We start from the raw sequence: 18,990 nt of genomic DNA, 5'->3' as shown, positions 1-18,990 counted from the left end.
CATCTTCAGTGAAAACGGATTTTCTGTGGGAGCATTCCCTGCTACTCTGCTAGCCTGGTTTCCATAAAGCCTGTCCATACTCATCTCCATACTCGCTGGGACAGTTAAAAACAGAGATGGAAAACAGTTTAAGTACAATTTGGTTACACTGAGTATGGTTGGTGCTACTGCCTCGCAGGGGGTAGATGGGTTACATTTTTAACAAATTTTGCCAAAGAACTGTGGTTGCTATTGCTTTTCTGGGCTAGTACAAGGAAGAGACTGTGATTATATTGGCATGAACAGTCCTGCTCATTTAAGTAAGGTGAATAAGATTTGACAGGGGTTGAATAAGCTGTCTACTTGCAGAATTGTCAGCCACAGACAGTTTATTCCTCATACTATTCAAACCACAGCGATCTATGTGACAATATATCTGATAAAGAAATTACGACAGTCACTTTTAGATCAGACATCCAACGTGAGGCATATCATAAATATAAAAATCCTTAAGACTGGTCCTTATATGGGCTCATGCATGCTATAAACATTGACCATGTTTGGCAGAAATTCTTCAACCAGCCAAATATCTATTAAAAAAAAAAATAAAATCAAAAGGTATCCTGGATATCGTGCTCTATGTAGATAAAAAAGGTTGAGTTCAGGGACTTTGAGGAAATTTGTATCTAAAATGCTTTCAAAGAGTGATAGCTTTTACTCTGGGACAAAATGTCTCCAAAAGTAGCTGAGTACTTGCAAAGCATACACAGACTGATATTTTAACCAGCAATAACAAGACAGAAAGGAAGCAAAGGGTATTTAAGAAAGGGAATTAGAAAATGACAATTCAAACATTTTTTCTTATCCTTTACTGTGCTGTTTTTCACAACAGCAGAGAAGACCCACCTACCCACCTACCTAAAAATCCATGCAACACTAGGAGAGGCTTTCTGATTTCAAACAGTTTTACTACAGTTTGTGAAGGTAAATTTCCCTGTCCAGTGGATGCAGTGAGACCTGGAGCTAACACTCCCATACCTCCCAGCTCAGATGAAAACTCCTATCATAATGACAAGAAAACACATCCAGATTGCACAGCCTCTTCTACTGAGGATGTGGTGGGATACATTCTACTATCTCTGAAATAAATATAGCCTTCTGCTGTGCAACAAGGAACTGATTGTTCTCAAGGGCTCCTGCTTGTTTTTCTGCACAGCCTTGTCGATCCAACTTCCCTTTTCTTGGGAGAAGGGACAGCACAACTATCCTAGCTGTGGCAAGTAGAATCTATAAAATTTAAACTGAAGAAAATGACCAAAAAAGCTTGTTTGTCTCCCCTATATTTTGAGAGCCCAGTCTGAAAAATGGGCTGGTTTCTCAAGCTCCCTTTCTTTTATTGGCAGCCTTGGACTATTTATCTCTTGTATGATTTGCTTTACAGAAACAACTTTTTTTTCCCCCCCTTTAGGCTACACTCATAAAAAGGTTGCATGAAACAAAATCAACTTTAGTAAAATTCAGTTAAATACATTGTATATTACCTGCTACAATAGTAATATTTCAATGCACTATATAATAAAAATAAAAATAAAAATTATTAAAATAAAATCAATTCCAGTAATGCTAAAGAAAAAAAAAAAAAAACACAAAACTGTAAGAGAATACAGTGTATACATTCAACAGACCATGCAAAATAAGGATTCCATTCAAATTTCACATCTTATTAAGGACAATTTGGCCATTAATCCAAACGGGTTTAGGAGCAAAGAAGGATTTTCCAAGACAGATAAACTGAAATGATCCTCCTTTGATCTCCGAGGTTAAGAATCAACAACAATGGAAGATGAACAACAAGGGGCAGAACCACTGGCCTTTTTATGTGCCACAATGGCATCAGCAAACAACTACTTAATCAATATTTGGCCAGGGACACTGAAAACTTTCTTTTCAAATTTTAATTCCTAGTTGTAAAACAACTGTAGGGCAACCAGCAAGATAAGACATTAAACTGACTGCTTAATTGCCTTTTACTGTCTTACTAGTTATATATGCATCTTCTTAATAGTTCGTGAATCTTTATTTACTAGGATGAATAAACAACCTGTCAACAATTGCATCAAACTCCCCTAACTAAATAATCTCAGCACATGACACACTTTAACTCTAATGTGTCCTCAGTGAGTTTTAATTTCATTACGTTTCACTTTTTTTTTTCTAGGCGGAGTGATTTAAACAATTAGTTTAACAGCATGGGGCAGGAGCACTCCAGGGCAAGCAAAGTGAAATGCTGCACTCACACTAGGCGAAACAAGGGCTTGTGGTGAATTACATTACTGTACATCATTTTTATTAGCCAGAGAACTCCATGTTCAGGGACCACTTGGAAGTATCCTGCATTTTTATTTTTATATTTTGTTGTTTCTCTGGCCACATATGTTTGCTACATAGGATTTAAAGTGACATTTACGTGGAGAAATTCACATTGACTGGCTCGCTCTGATTTATTGCTTTGTGTTTCACTCAATTTCTTCTTAAATTAACCAGAGAGCACTTTGTAGTTCTGCTTCATTTCCCAATGCAGTTTTATTACACAGCTCTGGGGACTCATGATAATTTATCACTATCAGCTTTATTGGCTTCCCTCTCCTAAACCCTGTTCCAACCCTTATCAATAAGTAAACCCAGACTCAAATCAAACTAAACGTTCCCCAAATAAGTGTTAGATAAAAGTGTTGTCTTTGCATATTATAGCAGAGAATCACTATTCAAAATCAGACACGCAAAATTATTTGTTTTAAAAATTGTATAGGTATTGGCTCTTACTTACAGCACTAATTGCTAATTAGCTTTTTATCTAATTAAAACCCCTGTCTGCCTTCTGATTCCACTGCTAGCTCCGTTTGAACTGAGACATATGGATCCTTGCTCTCAGTGAGAGTTTTGCCGGAGCAGCGCTCGGGATTGAAGTCACACTCTCGCGCTGTGGGTACTTTTTGCAGACAGAATAGAACAAATTTGGGCACCATTCCTGCGTGCCCCAGCCCACGTGAGCAGCACTGCACACATGAATAGGCTCTTTGAGTGGGGCTCCTCGGGATTTGTCACCGTGTCCCACATCTGCAGGGCTGCAGGTCTGATGCTCAACCGAGCAAGCCCCGCTAAACCTCAGGATGCTCCCCAGGGATGAAGTTCCCCAGCACATTACAGAGCTCGTTCCAAGAAAAGCCTGATGTCTATTATGGTAAATTCCTACTGACATCACAGATTCTGTAATCACAGGAGAATCTGGAAAGCCAAATACATAAATCACATTCTCAGGGAAGTCCTAGCATACCGAAATCAACCAATGCTTCTTGCTTCTGTTTTTCCAGAATGACACCCTCTAAGTCTAATAGATGAAGATTTTCAAAGCAACCAAATAAGGTGCTGACTTGGGTACAAATCAAGTTAATCGACTGCTGTGTGTGAAACAATCCTGACATTTGCTAAAATAACATTCATCTTTGTTCTAGACATATTTAATTAGAAAAACTGGAAAGGATGCCCACAGCAATTCTGCTTGAACAGGCGCTGTCTCTTAAGCTGAAGAAAGCGTCCCTAAGATGGCAAAACATTCAAAGCCATTAATAAAATCATGATTTCAAGCCAAGGGTATGATGTGTATATATATTACTTCAGAGAGTCGCAGCTAGATTAACACCCTTTCTTCCCACAGCTGGAAATATTACTGGTGCTTTTGTCAGACGATTAGCCTGCAGTTAGACTGACAATTAGCACTCTCCTCAAAATCCCCAACTTCAAGACAGGAGGGAACTGGCTGCCCCCAGCAGCTCTGGAAGAGCAAACTCCACTTTGAAGTCACCCTAAAGTCAAACATTTAGCACCTTTCTAAAAATGCTCAGCATGCTGAGATATCACATCTCGCTTGATGGTGAGGTCATTATTCATTGCTGAGGTCATCAGCTACTACTATTATTATTATTATTATATCAGAATAATGATTTGGAAGCAGAAGCCCCACAGTGATGATGGTCAGGCAGAAGAAACAAATCTGTGCTGGGTTTGCATGGAATCACCTGCACCAATTTGCATTAGTGCAACACCTGGCTTTTCTACCCAGGCTTGGACTCTCACTACTAAGGTATGAGGAAAGAGAAAGGGAAAAAGACAGATAGAAAATATAGTTGGCACTGTCTCCCTTGAGCCAAATTCTGGACTCACTAGGGAGTTTTTCTTAATTAAGTACCGTTTCTTGTCAGCTCTAAGAGCCTCAGAAACTACACTGTTCAAGTGACACAAGCTGATTTCTTAGTGACCAAACATACAGAGTACTGCATGAAATTTTAGGCTCAAGGAGATTACTGCCTGCAGCCACAATAAGTGAATCTCTACCATGAGCACTGAGCAGGGGAATAAACTTTGCTTCTCAGCCCACAACTGTGCTTCTCAGCATTTCACACAGCACCTAAGTCATCCTACCACTGTGCCTTGGGACAGGAAACTGGAGGAAAACCAGGACAACCCCTGCAACCAAAATCTAACTCAGCATCTGACTCATCCCATGCTCCAGCCACTAATCCAACAGTCTACTATGCAGAAATGAATGACTCAAACTGATATCTGGTGCCTCCTTGTTAATCTTCTCCCTTAATAAAGTGTCTTTATTAGTTCAGCAATCTAAAAATAACTGGCTGCATGATACTGACCAACCCTAATCAAAACATCTGCCAGCCCATCCAGCTCGAGCTACCCTTTAGATCATGTGCCATCACTTCAAAGCCTCCTGCATCAAGTCAGTAATTGTAACATTGCATCTAAATATTTAAGCTAGGGGCTGGTAGTCGCGTGTCCCATTTACAGTCAGCATCTGTCCTCTAATTCCATTACAGTACAAAGCAAAAATGTTTCCCAAAACTCACAAACAGGAAAAGCATCACACAGCTAGAGAGGCAGCAGCAGCTTGAACTTTCGAGCTGCTGAGCAGGGCTTTTGTGCTAAGGTCCTTTTTTTCCTACCCCTTCAAACTCCCCACATACACACACTAAAATAGGGGTGGTGCTGAAAATGTATTAATGTGAGCCTCAGGCGCACAGAAGAAAAAAAAAAGAGGAAGGGGAGGGAAAGGGGGAAGGGTTTGGTCCAAGATGAAAGTAAGAAGAAAATAAAGGAGGCAATTTAGTCTGCTGTAGCCTGAATTGCTCTCAGTACAGCCAAGGGTAGAGGCTTGGGATGAGTAGGGCCCTTTTTGGACGGGTGCGCATGACTGGGGGAGGATCGGCCGGGACAGAGCCCGGGGGCCAATTCCCAACTCCCCTGGCTGGGAACAGAGCCCCCTTTGAGGCCAGCGGGGGGGTCCCGGCCCCAGCCCCCGCCCAGCCCGGGGAGCAGCTCTGCCCCAGCACTGCAGTGCTGAAAGCCACTGGTTCCTGCCAGGAAACAACAGCTATTTGATGGAGGGGGAGTTATCAGATTAGTCAGCAAACCATGCCACACATAACTCCCACCAAAGGTACAAGCAGCTCCCTCTTCTGTAGTGGCTATGCTAAAAATAAGCCCTGATGTGCCACATAAAGGCACAAAACTTTCTTGTGTTCTTTATTTATGGCTTGTGCCTTTAAGAAGAAATTATCGCGCATGCAGAAGTACAGATTTGCTGTTATAGAGCTGTCAGCCTCCTGATACACACTCGGACAACCAAGTTTTCTTTAAATATATACCCACAATCAGAGTTGAGGGCGATGCTGGCAGAAACACTGAAATACAGCACGTACAGGGCTGCACATGTGGCATCTGTAAACAGTGTGAGAATCACGTGTAAGTGTCCCAGAAGAGAGGCTGAAACAGAATCACACCAGGCATACAAAAGTTTACCTACACCCATATATGTGGTGGGAGAGATCACAATAATACACTGGTTTTATCACACATTTTTTAAAAATATCATGTTTCCATTCTCTCTAATCCCACTCTGCTGTAAATACTCCCTAAATCCTGAATTAGCTACCATTAAAATGACAACTCTTGTCCTTGCCCTTGTAAAAAATGCCACTCCTTGAGGCACTGAAAGGCCCATGGCGAGGGGTGGATTTCAGCAGCGCCAACGAATGTCCAGCACTAATCTGTGCTCCCGAGCAGAAAAACCAGACTTTGCTTCATTATCAGCCTCTGCAGTCGCTTTCTGACCTATCCCACAGCCTTCTCTGGCACCCACGCTCCAGGATACCTCAAGCCCCCAAGAAAAGAGCTACAACAGCTCCTCATCTTGCACAAAACCCCCTACTTCTTTCCCCCTGTAACAGAGCACTCAGCGCTGAGCTGGCACCCGAGGGTGCTGCTGACTCCCTTCGGACATTCCACAAGCAACCCGAGTGTCAGAAGGGGCATCTGAGATGCACTGCCAGCGGGCACCCTCTGCCACACCAGGCCTTGGAGCCAAGCTGGTGGGTACTGGCAAACATGATCCTGTGGCATCAAACTCCTTAGAAGCACTGCCAGTTATTTTAGTAACAGAACAGGATTGTTTTTATAGATGGAGTGAAATCAAAGCTCCTCGGCTGGCAAGGGGAGTTGAAGCAGAACTTTTTTTTTTGTTGGCCAGATACAGAAAGTAGTGGTGGGCTTATTATATGGTTATTCTTTTCTTGTACTGTTCTCACTGGTGTGTTGCCCCTACAGCATCACAGTCCTGCACATGCAGGGCAGGAGTATGGCAACAAATGTTTTCTGAACAGCAGCACACTCACACTGCAGCATCTCAGCCACTCTAGTAATGAGATTAAGCAACAGCTTGCTAGTCAGGGAGGGGGAGCAGGCGTTGCTGTGGGAAGAGCACACTCTCCCTCACACTGCCAAGCCTTCCCAGCCACTGCCACACAACAGATGGGATTACCAAAGTTGCTGTTTCCACAGAACTGTCCAGTCACATTCACCCAGCAAAAACCTGCATGCCTAGGGCAGGAGAGGACTACACTACCCCATGTAATCAAGGGGAAATTGCTACTGATTGAACTAAAACCAAATAAAATTAGACACTCATATCCACAGAAAGTGAAAGAGAGGGAACGTCGTCAGGAGGTGGAATGCAGCCTCCTCCTACAACTGTGCTGGGAGGCACGAGTGTGTCCCTCTTGCAGCAAGGCATCACCAGCTCCAGTGGTTTTCCTGCAAGTGTTTTGGGGCTCCCCTAGGTCTGGAGAGACAGCCACGCACCCAGGCACTTATTTATAATAAAATCAGGACCTCCACTTTAAAGGGCAGACAGTTAAAGGGCACGAAGACCGTTTCTCTTTGAAAAGGATGAGCTATATTGATAACAGTATTTTTTCTCTTGCAGTCTCTATTAACCACTCTTTGTTCCATAAAGCAGTGATATTATCAAGGCTTACTATCTTCTGTTTCTAATCTCTGTCAAGAAATTCAAGAAGGAAGCAATGCTAGTTATTGAACAACTAGGGCACTGAATTTATCTATTTTCCCTTGGTGCACATCCCTCTCAGAAGAACACTCTGCTGAAGGAGATGCTGGAGAAAACTCTCGACCCATCATATGGGACAACTAGACTAGGTGATCAAACTGTGCCTTCTGGCCTTAAAATGTCTAATTTTGTTGGCATCTTCTGTATGTCTGTATTACACATCTCCTTGGAAACACAAACAGACAGAAGATGAGGGTTCCTTGAAAGTTTTAATAACAGTTGAAAACTAAATTTTAGGAGGGTTTAGGGGTTTGTTTCAACATAACAAGAACAAGTCCTACTGTTAAAGAATGGATTTCTGTTGTCTTTGCAAGGCACCAGCATTCCTTGATGCCTAGAAATGCTATAAACATTTTCTTTCTAAAAACAGCTATTTTTTTCCACGATGGAGAGTCCATAAAACTTCGTGGAGCATCAGCTATTAGGGGCTCATTGAATAATTCATCCCTCATTGCAAGCCCATAATGTCTTTTCTCAGTCTTTTGTGGGGCTGTTTTCTCTTCTTTTCTCCTTGAATTATAAAAAGGTTGCCTTCTTTTGTTCACATCAAGCTGCTGCTAGCTGAAGCTTTGTCTGTGCAAAGCCAAAGTGTGAGTTTCAATGGACTCCCCCCTCTTTGTTTTCCAAGTTCATCTCCAAGTGTAGATTGTGTATAGAAGGCCTTCTTTGTAAAAGCTGGAAAAGTTGTACAAATGTTTGACCAGCTCATTTGGTACTTTTGTCTCGCCTTCTCCAGTGCCTGTGCATGTGCTGGGCAGCGACTTGCACACAGAGGCAGCCTGGCCGGGCCCTCGCCTGCCCTGCACCCTGGCCCAGCCGGGAGCCAGGCTCGGCTTCCACGGGAGCAGCAGCTGTGCCCCGGCACAGCCCCTCACCTCCGCCTTGTTCAGGTTGCAACCTCCCCGCAGTCCCGGGCCAAACACCAGCACATGCTCTTCCCAGCAGTTTTAAGAGCAGAAAAAACAAAACATGTGTCTCCCTGCCCTGTTCAGACTGCGGAGATTTGAGGCTCCGCAGTGTTTTGCTGCAACTACCCCTTCTATGCAGCTGCAGCCTGTCACTTGGCTCGGGGAAGGAGCCCCTGCACGGCTGTGATCGGGGGCTCTGTGGTGGCTCCTACCGTCCCTGCTCCCTGATTATTGAACCAGCAGTGACTCCCATCTTTGTTCCAACCTCTGCACCATTCCTGCACACTGCAGGGTCGTTCCAGCGGGGGAATGGGACCCGATGGGATGTGGTAGCCGGGCTATCAGGGCTCACTCCCTGCCCTACACCTCCCGCTGTGCTGGCCCCAGGACTCCTCTGGGGGACGAGGAGTGATCGCCACCAGCACCTGGGACTGGCACTGGCCCGTCACAGGGCTCCGCGGAGAGCAGGGGAAAACGGGACTTTACCTCTTTCGCTGAGGATGCCATCAATGCTGTGCTTGGCCTTCTTGTCGCCTTCCTCCGCCTCTTTTCTTTCCAGCTCAGCCTCCTCTTCCTCGCCTTTCCCAAACTTGCTCCGCAGGATGCGACTGATGGAGCTCACTTCAGGGAGGGAGTGCAGAGCTGTGAGCGGCGGTCCCCAGCAGCCCCCCACGGCTCTGGGGCCGGCCCGGGGAGCCGAGTCCCCCATCAGTGCTATTGCCTGTGTCCCTCGGCGGCTGCCGGTCGGGACATGGGGAAGGCAGCCGCCGTCTCCCGTCCCCGCGGGGCTTCACGGGCACCGTCCCGCACCGGACTCCAGCACGGGCACGGCGGCTCCCGAGAATCTTTCTTTGCCCCGAGCCGGTACGGCGGGTGATAAAGATCCTCGGAAATCTCACAAACACTGCTCCATGTCCATTGTCCCCCGCCCCATCCCGCAAACAACCCACCGGCGCAGGGAAATGCTCCCACCTCCTGCTCCCCGGCTCCTGCTCCCCGGCAAGCCCCGAGCCCTCCTGCGGCAGCAGCCCGGAGGGGAAGCGTCGGCACGAGGAGGGGAGGGGGATGCAGTTGCAATTTAATTGAAAACATCCCGCCGAGAGCAGGAACCCTCCCGGGACGCGCCAGAGGCACCGCGGGCTAACGCCGGTCGCTCCGTGGACACCCGTCCGGCCCGAGGCTCCTATCCCGAGGGGACCAGGCTCACCCGGGCACCGCGCTGCCCTCCCCGGGCCGCCGCCGACCCTCCGGGACCCTCCGAACCCCCTGCTCCGTACCTGACGGCACCGAGTTGCGGTCACACACCCCGTCCTTCAGCAGCTTGTCCCGGATCTCCCAGCTGAACATGCCCGCGTTTTCCCGCTTGTATTCCTCGATTTTCTTCTCAACATCCGGCGTCGTCACCTGCTTCAGTAAAGACAAGGCGAGCGGGCACAGTCTGTAGGGCCGGGGGAGCCGGGACTGCCGCCGCCACAGCCCCGGGGCGCTCGGAGCCGCCCGCGCCGCGGTCAGCGAGAGCCGACACCGGCCCCGCTTGGAAACACCGATGGAAAACACCCGAGTGCGGCCAGGGTAAAGTAAGAGGGGACACAGAAGGTAATAAAGGGCCACAAAAGACGAACACACTCCGCGTTAAACGAAACGTCCCAGAAAATCCTCCGGGGTTAGCGGGAAGGTGGGACAGAGCCCTCGGCACGGAAAAACCCGAATTAGGCAGCACCGGCTTCTGTGCGGCCAAGAAAACACCAGGTCGCGACCAGCGGAGGACTCCGGGCAACGAAGCTCCAGGTCAGTAAAGTTTCGGCTGAACAAAGTTTGCAGCTCCGAACAAAAACCCGCGTAACAAAAACGCGGAGAGGTTCGAGTACTGGCATTTTTCTTCGGTAGCCTCGTGATTTTAAAATAAATCTAAAAATTAAACAACCCCCCCCCAAAAAAAAAACCAAAAAAACAAAAAACAAACACGTTTTCCACGCTGGCAGTAGACTTTCGTTTGAGTAGCACGCTTACAAAAAATTACCTCTCCTTCTAACACAGAAAGGAAAAGTTCGGGCTTCGCTTCGCTACTTTAGAAGAATCAAAGAGGGGGTGGGGGGAAATCTAGCAACAACTTCCAATAAAAACTCAAGCCATTACTTCGTTTTAGTGGGAAAGATAAGCTAGAGAAGGAGAAGCCTAATCTTGGGGACAAATTTCGTCTCCGTTATTGTTAGCGCGAACTTTTCGGTGGCGTAGCTATAAATACAAGCAGCTCTAGAGCGGAGAGAAAAAGTAAACAGAGCAAGAGAAGGAGCAGTAAGAGACAGAAATACAGGTTGTTTTGTTACGCTTTTAACAAAATCGGGGAGGGCCCGATCCAGCCGTGCTGGGTCAGCTCCACACCGGACCGATCGCGTCCCGGTCCGTCCCCAGCCCTGAGCCCGCCTGCGCTCCTGCGGGAAAAATGAGTGTGGGGCATGCGGGGCTCTGGGAAGCCAAGCGCTCAAAAAACCGCCCTTTTCTCCCTATTTTCGTTTGAGGTTTGTTTTGTTTAGTTTTAACAGCATTTCCTTAATTTAAAGAATATTATTGCCCAGAACTCCAACAACATTTTATAAAACCTCAGGAAGTTTGAGAGCAACAGGCGGGGACACGGCAGTGGTGCTGTGCCCCATTAGTGTCTGCGCCCACCCTCGGCCTCGCACGGTCCCCCCGTCCCGACTTTAAACCCCACTGCCGACCAGCCTGGGCCGTGTCCCGGTCGGAACTCGCTCTCCGCCACCGCCACCGGAGTTTGCCCTGTTTCGGGCGGGCGGGAGGGGCTCACCTTGGGTTTGCTGCCGCCGATGGCCCCCGGCCTGATGGAGCCCGTCTCCTGGTACCTGCAGAGAATTTTGGAGACGCAGCCGTGGGACACTCGCAGCTGGCGGGAGATGACACAGGGCCTTATGCCATGGTGGGCCATCTCCACTATCTTGTGCCGGATATGGTTGGGTAAAGGCCTGCCATTGATAAACACTCCTCCGAGCTGATTGACTCTGCCCTGGCCTAGAGGGGTAGAGACTAGAAAAGGAGGGAAGGGAGGCAGGGGGGTAAATGGCGTTAACGTCTCCTTCGGATCCTGCTGCGTCTTTTTTCTTTCTTTTTTTTTTTTTTTTTTTTTTTTTTTTTTTTTTTTTTTTTTTTTTTTGTTTTGTTTGTTTTGGATTTTTTTGTTTCTGTTTTACTGTTGTTATTGTTGTTACTGGCTTTTTGTCGTTGCTTTTCAATAAGGTAACTCGCCCCCGCCCGCCCCACCGCGCTCCCGTGGCCCGCAGCTCCCGCGGAGACCCGGCCGGCGCGGCGGGCAGGGCAGGGCAGGGAGGCGGCCGGGGCTTCACCTGTTGCTCCCAGCCGGAGCCGGCTCTCAGAGCCCGCCTGGCTGCGGGGAGAGGGCAAGCGGTGCGGGAAGGCCGCAGTGGCCCCGGCGGGCGGGAGCGGCCGCAGCCGCCCGCGCTCCCTCGGGCAGGGCCCGGCAGTCCCGGCCCTGCGGGGCCCTCGCACCGCCGCTACCTCGATTAACAGCGGCCGCTCGCAGCGGCCCGGTGCCGACACAGGGCTCTAAACTTCCTTTCGATTCGCATAGCTTTTATTCGAGTTTAATTTTTTTTTCCCTAACTTTTCCCCGAACTTTGTGCCCCCGAAATCTCCACCCTTCACTCCGCTAAGAGAACGGGGCTCGGCTGCGTTGCCGACTTCCCGGCCGGTTCTCCCGCTCGCAGGGTGCGAGCCGGAGCCAGCGGCTGCAGTGGTCCGAGCCGAGCCCGTCCTGGGACAGAACCTGCTCTGACAGCCCAGGGGGGAGCCGGGCGGCTGTCCCGGACTGCTCCGTGCGCCAGTTCTGGCGGCCCGGGGGTGCCGCTTTGTTTCGGGTCCCGGCACGGAATGATTATCCCTTCCCCGACCGGGAGCAGCACAGGCGCGGCCTTACCTTCCAGCGGGAACCCGCTGCGGGGATAGTTCTGCCCGGCCCCGGGGCGCATCATCCTGGGGACAGCTCCGGCCAGAGTTGTCATCGCGGCGGCAGCGGCCGGCAGGGTTATATCCAGGTGAGGGCTGATCTAGGGGAGACCCGCGCTGTCAGCGCGCCCCGCCGAATCAGGAGCGGTCCCGGAGGGGGTGGGGGATGCCGCCGAGGGGCGGGGAGGAGGCAGCTCCGCCGCTGCCCCTTTGTCAGTGACCCGCGCTGCCCCGCACCGGGAGGGCAGGGGCCGGGCCGGAGCCGCGGCGGGCGGCGCGGCGGGGCGCGGGGAGGGCGGGGGGCGGCGGCGCTGTGCCCGGTGCGGCGGGGAGCGGCGGCCGCGGGGCCGGGAGCATTTATCGGCTCCGTGCCCGGCGCGGCTCGGCGGCGGCGCCGCCGCGATTGGCCACCGCCGGCCGGCCCGGCCGCGCCGCCCCCGCTGATTGGGCGAGCGGGCGGCTCTCGCGCATCGCCCCGGCCCGCGCGACGGCGGCGCGACCGGACCGGCACCGAGCGGCTCGGCTCGGCTCGGCTCGGCTCGGCTCGGCTCGGCTCGGCTCGGCTCGGCTCGGCTCGGCACTGACCCCGCGACAGAGCCGTGCCGAGCCCTTGCCCCGCAAGCAGAGGGCGGCCGGCGACGGGGATCTACTCGGTACCCCGACGGCCGGCCCATCCCGGGAGGGAAGCACGGACCGGGCCGGCTTGGACATCGCACCCCTCTGGACCCCGTGTCACTGCGGGACTCCGCGGGACAGCCCCCGCCCGGCTGCCATGAAGCGCTTTTTGTCCTGGCTCGCTCCCCGAGCACCAGCAGTGGGGAGGGGGCAGAAAACTTTTTTATTTTAAGGAAAAAATGCTTCTTCCTTCATTCTTTCCTTTTGCTTATTTACTTTGAACTGAAATCTCTCTCCGTCCAGAAGAAACACCTCTGGAACCAATGGTTCTCACGGCTTTGAAAGCAAGAGCTGGAGTGAGATCTGCGTGGGGATGTCTGCTTTTAAAAGCCGATGGGACAAGGGCGTCCTTGCGTTTCACGCGTGTGCGTGAGCGTTTATATGTGCATGGGTGCGAGGCGGTGCGTGTTAAAGTCTTACTAACAAGCATTTGTTCCCAGGAATTTATTGTAGTATTCAAACTAAACTGCTGGAAAAATAAAAGAGGTAAAGTCTGCCTCGGAGCTGGAGTGCCCACAGCAGGATATGACGCCAGGAGTGTTGTAAAGACTGTCTGTCCTTAGAGAAGGTACCATTGTGCACGGCCTTTTATTTATAACTTGGTAAGTGCCAGCAAACTCGCCTCCTTTACACTCCGAAGTGCCAGCCCGGCTTTCCACAGGGCTCTTTATTTGCAATCGTCTATTCAGGAACTGTCACTCCCGAGCTTCAAGTTATTCAAGACCTTAATCAATCAAAAGGATGAGAATCGCTCAGGTTTCCTCCTTTGAAATGAAGGGGAAAATGTTTTCTGGGCTCCCGGTCCGCGTTCCCTTTACGAGCCGGACGATGGTTGCGGGGCCGGCCTCAGGGTGGGCGGGGGTTCTCGTTATTTAGGCAGAAACCCGGAGCCTTAAGTACAACCGAACCGGCCGCCAAGGGACCGGCAGCAGCACGGCACGGCCCCGGGAAAACTCTGGCTTTGCGTCGGGCTCCGCTCGGCAATGGGGAGTGAGGGGTCCGCAGAACGGCACCCACTGCAGCCGGAGTGGCTCTAACCTGTTGTCCCTCTCTCTCTAGCCCCACGCACCGGCCACCAAACCGAGGGGTTTCCCTCGCTTTCAAACGCACACAACTAGATCCAAATACCGGGTGCTTCCCGGGAACACTCCCGTACCCCAACGAAAAGCCTGTCACAAAAAGTTCTCACTCAGTGAAAGTCAGCGTGTATTTCACAAAGCGTTTGTGTTCTACCAATCCCCGCGGTGGCCGGAGCTCGGGAAACCCATTAGCAAGCCCTGTGTAACCCAGTCCCCAGAGAGCCGGGCCGAGCCGGGCCGTGGGGCAGCCGAGGAGCGCCCGGCCCGTGGTCCGGCCGATCGGGGCGGCAGGAGCCGTGCGGGCCGAGCTGTCCCTCCACAAACCGCGCAGCGCCACTCGCCACGCGCCTTTTACTGGAGAGAGGAACTCCGTAGATATGTTATTTAGAAAAGAGACGTAACTCCCTAGGATTTAATTCTCGCTCGGGAACCCCGCGGCGGGGAGCAGGGCCGCACGAAGCGCGCCCGGCGCTAACAGCATCCCCGTGGCCACCTCGCTCCCCACTGTACCACTGAGGATCCGAGCATAGGAGCAGAAACCCTTCCTGCCCATCGCGACGGGTGCCACGGTGATGCTGCGGGCAGTAATCCCCGTCCACGCGAGGAGGGCTGCGAATTGGGACTGTCTCGACCGCTCACCCCCGAAGGAGGAGGAGCGGAGCCCTTCATCCCGACAGGAGAGCCAGCCTGGACGGTGTTTTCCAGCTGCTTCCCCCCCTCCTGTAACGATGCGCCTTCGTGTGCGCGCCCCGTGGTTTTGCGTGGAGCCCGTGCCGGCCCTGCCAGAAACCATCTCGGGAGCTCTGGAACGATCCCGGCTCGCTGCTCCCGGCGATCGCTGCCGGCCGGGGGCGGGGGTCGGGGCCTGGACGCTTCCCCGACAGGGCTGGCGGCTCCCGCAGCTCCAGGTCCCCGTTCTGCGCCCGGCCCCCTGGGGCTGCCGTGGCCCCTCCACCCCAGCGCCTCCCCGCATCCCCAGAGCCGAGCCGCGCTTCCCCAGGACAGCTCCCGGGCCGGGCTCGCTTGGACCGAGCAGGGGAAAGCGGTGTGAAACCCACCTAGTCTCGCCCTCGTGGTCCTGCGCTACCAGACACCGAGTGCCCCGCGATGAAACAGCCTCATCTTCCCGCACGGGAACTGTGAAAAATTCAGAGCAAAAAGATTAGGCACGAATGCCTGGCCCCGCTCCTCCCTCCCCTCCTCGCCCCCACCCCCATATTACAGTCCTTTAGGCCAGCAGAGATGATTTCACGGTTTTCCAGTGGAAATAGCTAAAAACGTTCCTGCTAATTACAGAGCTCTTCCAGGCCAGGTGCACTTTTAATTGGATTAGTAAGTGCTCTATATTAAACCTGCAACACATCAAATGGACAGTGAAAATTAGAGCTATTAAGAACACAGGCAATCATTTCTGAACGATAAACAGTGTTGGTCTCCCCTCTATTAGAAATAAATCAATTACACTGTTTCCGGTTTTGCGCTCACAAATTTATTTCTTGTACTGGTTTAGAAGAGACGTTACCGGCTATTTCCAAGGGACGTGGAGAGGAGAGTACAGCTTGAGGAAAGGAAAGGAAAGGAAAGGAAAGGAAAGGAAAGGAAAGGAAAGGAAAGGAAAGGAAAGGAAAGGAAAGGAAAGGAAAGGAAAGGAAAGGAAAGGAAAGGAAAGGAAAGGAAAGGAAAGGAAAGGAAAGGAAAGGAAAGGAAAGGAAGGAAAGGAAAGGAAAGGAAAGGAAAGGAAAGGAAAGGAAAGGAAAGGAAAGGAAAGGAAAGGAAAGGAAAGGAAAGGAAAGGAAAGGAAAGGAAAGGAAAGGAAAGGAAAGGAAAGGAAAGGAAAGGAAAGGAAAGGCAGATGAGAGAGAAAAAGACAGAAAGCGGAGGAGGGATTAGGAGAGAAAGAAAAACGAAAGCCACCGACACTAAAAACCCTAAGAAAGAGCGAAGGAAGTCAAGACTGGCATAACTATTAAATGTGGACGTCTGTAACTGCTGTTTCGTACTTCACGCTGCCCTCACCATAAACATCTCAAAAAGAAACCTCTGGGTTTGGGTCTCCGGCCGAGGAGACCCTCGGGGCTGCCCAGTTCAGCTCCATCCCCTGCCTCATGGCTTTCCTTTGGCACAGGTTTTCCTCTTTCCTCCCCTGTCACGTTTGTGACACGTTTGTTTCCTCCCTGTGTGCGTTTGGGGGACCCTGTCCCGGACAGGGCAGAGCCCGGGAGCCGCCGCCTGCAGCTGAGGGCAGAGGAGCGTGCGCCTGGCGGGAGGGGGAGCTGGGCTTGCGGGCGCCCAGGAGCCGCTGGCCGGCCCGAGCCTATGCTCCGCGTTAGGAGGATCCTTCCCCACCACAAGCCACGCGTGGGGGGATGCCACGGACCAGAGGCGCGCTAAGCCAGACCGGTATCGAAGAGTTCGGGCGAGAGTGACCCGTGTAGGACGGTGAGCTGTAAAAGGCCACAGAAGAGAAACTTCAATGCTCTTTTGTGATTTGTAATTTTATAAAAAGGTAATTTGGCGCCAGTGTAGTAGGAACGGTTATTGAATCCCCTGCCTAGAGAGGAGACGCGATGGGGAGTGTCGGGGGTGATGGGAGTGAAAGCGGGGCAGGTAGGGAGGCAGCAGGTGGTGGCATCCCGCGGCACCCCGCCGGCGGCCACAGCGACAGGCAGCTCCGTACAGCCCAGCCCCACTCTCAGAAACCAGCTCCGCTACAGAGCCCTCCGGGGAAAGCCGCTCCGCACCCGATGTTCGCACACCCCCTCCCTGTTTATGGACCCAGGGGTGTTCGGGGACATTACTTGTCGAGCCGGGGCTGTGAGGGAGGGAGCCCCGCCGCCGCGCTCTGCGGCAGCCACCCGGGGAGAGCGGCGGGATGCGGCAGTGGGATCAGCGGGACGTGGCCATGGGATCAGTGGGATGTGCAGTGGGATCAGCGGGATGTAGCAATGGGATCAGCGGGATGTGGCAGTGGGATCAGCGGGATATGGCAATGGGATCAGCAGGATGTGGCAGTGGGATCAGCGGGACCCGGCCGTGGGATCAGCGGAATGTTGGCAGTGGGATCAGCGGGACCCGGCCGTGGGATCAGCGGGATGTGGCAGTGGGATCAGTGGGACGCGGCCATGGGATCAGCGGGACGCGGCCATGGGATCAGCGGGATGTTGGCAGTGGGATCAGCGGGACCCGGCCGTGGGATCAGCGGGATGTTGGCAGTGGGATCAGCGGGACCCGGCCGTGGGATCAGCGGGATGTAGCAGTAGGATCAGCGGGATGTAGCAGTGGGATCAGCGGGACGCTGGCTGTAAGGGTGGGAGGGAACCAGCCTGAGTTGGGAATGGTGCTGTCCCTGCTCGGACACCTTCCCCGGCGCACAGAGCACCGCGCTGGGGGCCAGCGAGCCCCGAGCCCGCAGACGCCTCCGCCCCGGAGAAGCCCGGAGCGGGGGCCGATGCCTGTGGAAGGCCCGAGCTGGCGGTGGAGCGAGCAGGAGGGGCTGGCTCCTGGGCTGGCACCTGGGCCCTAGCCTTAGCAATAAATCGAGAAAAGTAGCCTAAAGATTAATTATTTTTAGTGCGGTTCCCCCCCCGCCGTTTTTTTTTTTTTTTTTTTTTTTTTTTTTTTTTTTTTTTTTTTTTTTGTGGCAGAAACATAATACTATTTGGCAAAAAAAAAAAAAAAAAGAAATTACCAGCAAAGGGCCGGGGAGATTAACATTTGGAAACTTATGAAATGTAATCTGCATATCCAATTGATTCCCAGCATATCAGTTGAAAGGATAAAGATGTGTATCTCCATGATGGATACTGCATTAATAGGCACATAAATAAAGGTTGAAAAGTCATCACTGAAAGCTTTGAACCTTTTTCCATCGCTTTTATGTCCTATCCGCACGTTTCAGCACCATCTCTTTTTTTTGTTTCCTCTTTGAATTGTTACGTTTTCATTAATTTACAGCCACAGTGCGCCTGGCAGTAGGAGAAGGGGCAGCTCAGTACGGGAGGAGGCTCTGCAGAAGGCCGGGAATAGGGGACAGAACACCCCGGATCCCCCGAGCCGAGTCCCGGGATCCCCCGAGCTCCGCTGAGCAGGCTGAGGGGAAAGGAGGGCACCCTGCCTCTGCCACTCCTGAGGAAGAGTTCCCTCCGAGGGTTGCACCCTCGGGGATCGCCTGGGCCAGCACCACGGACGGAAGAGAAATTTGGAGAGTTACCGCAAAGCATTTCCGTGGTGGGAAGATCCGAGGTAGAGCCCCGAAGGGAGCCGAGAGAGGAGGCAAACAAATATCCAGGGGTGGGAGATGATCCCGGGAAGGGCCGAAATCCATCTCCCCGTAACCGGCGAGGCTGCCCGTGGGCGAAAGCTGAAACACTTAACCCTACAAATGGCTCACTTTGCGGCACCGGCCGCCCTCTGCCTCGCTGCGAGCTGGCAATAAATACAGCATGTATTTCGCTAACTCCTCACCTTTCTGATTACTACCAGATCCTGCAGTAAGCGATCCTACATCTGCCACTCCGCGCTGACATGTGCCCTCCGAGCCAGGGCAGGGTACATCCGCACTGCTGGGGCTGCAGCGGCTGCGGGCTGCCGGCCCCGCACCCAGAGCCCGGGGGCTGGGAAGGGATGGTCCTTCACTGCGAAGAGACGGGACGAAAAGGCGGCGTTACCCACTTTTTTATGGCTTTAAAGACTCCCATGGAGTTTCGGGTGCGTGTCAGGGAGCAGCGGCAATGCCCCGCCGTGTCCCCCCCGCACACCGGCGATCACCGACCAGAAACGCGCGTCCGCCTTCCCCCCTCCTCCGTGGTTAACTGCCCCATTTCAAAACGAAGCGACTAATCCTCCTTAATTACTAGTAAAAACACCAGAGATTATTAATTCCAGCAGTGTCTCAATG

At 52.1% G+C, this 18,990-nt stretch overlaps 1 protein-coding gene across 8 annotated transcripts in view; it reads right to left on the bottom strand.

Annotated features, from left to right (window-relative positions):
- The window catches only part of PAX3 (paired box 3), a 77,757-nt gene extending 64,044 nt beyond the window's left edge, over positions 1-13,713 (bottom strand). The window contains exons 1-5 of one of the 8 annotated variants that reach the window (XM_079315668.1): positions 12,311-13,713; positions 11,168-11,403; positions 9,639-9,768; positions 8,848-8,982; positions 1,695-3,264 (exon numbers count right to left, since the gene is read on the bottom strand). In XM_079315668.1, coding sequence (XP_079171794.1) covers positions 2,870-3,264; positions 8,848-8,982; positions 9,639-9,768; positions 11,168-11,403; positions 12,311-12,395 — 981 coding nt within the window. In that variant the 5' untranslated portion in view covers positions 12,396-13,713 and the 3' untranslated portion in view covers positions 1,695-2,869. Of the gene's footprint in view, positions 1-1,694; positions 3,265-3,996; positions 4,113-7,236; positions 8,129-8,847; positions 8,983-9,638; positions 9,769-11,167; positions 11,404-12,310 lie in introns of those variants that run through there. The other 7 variants (XM_079315670.1, XM_079315669.1, XM_079315666.1 and 4 more) reach the window with 7 other exon arrangements.
- Between the last annotated feature and the right edge of the window lie 5,277 nt (positions 13,714-18,990).

Source organism: Erithacus rubecula (genome assembly GCF_903797595.1).
Source record: "Erithacus rubecula genome assembly, chromosome: 11".
Classification (NCBI taxonomy): domain Eukaryota; kingdom Metazoa; phylum Chordata; class Aves; order Passeriformes; family Muscicapidae; genus Erithacus; species Erithacus rubecula.
This window is presented reverse-complemented; position numbering and strand designations above follow the sequence as displayed.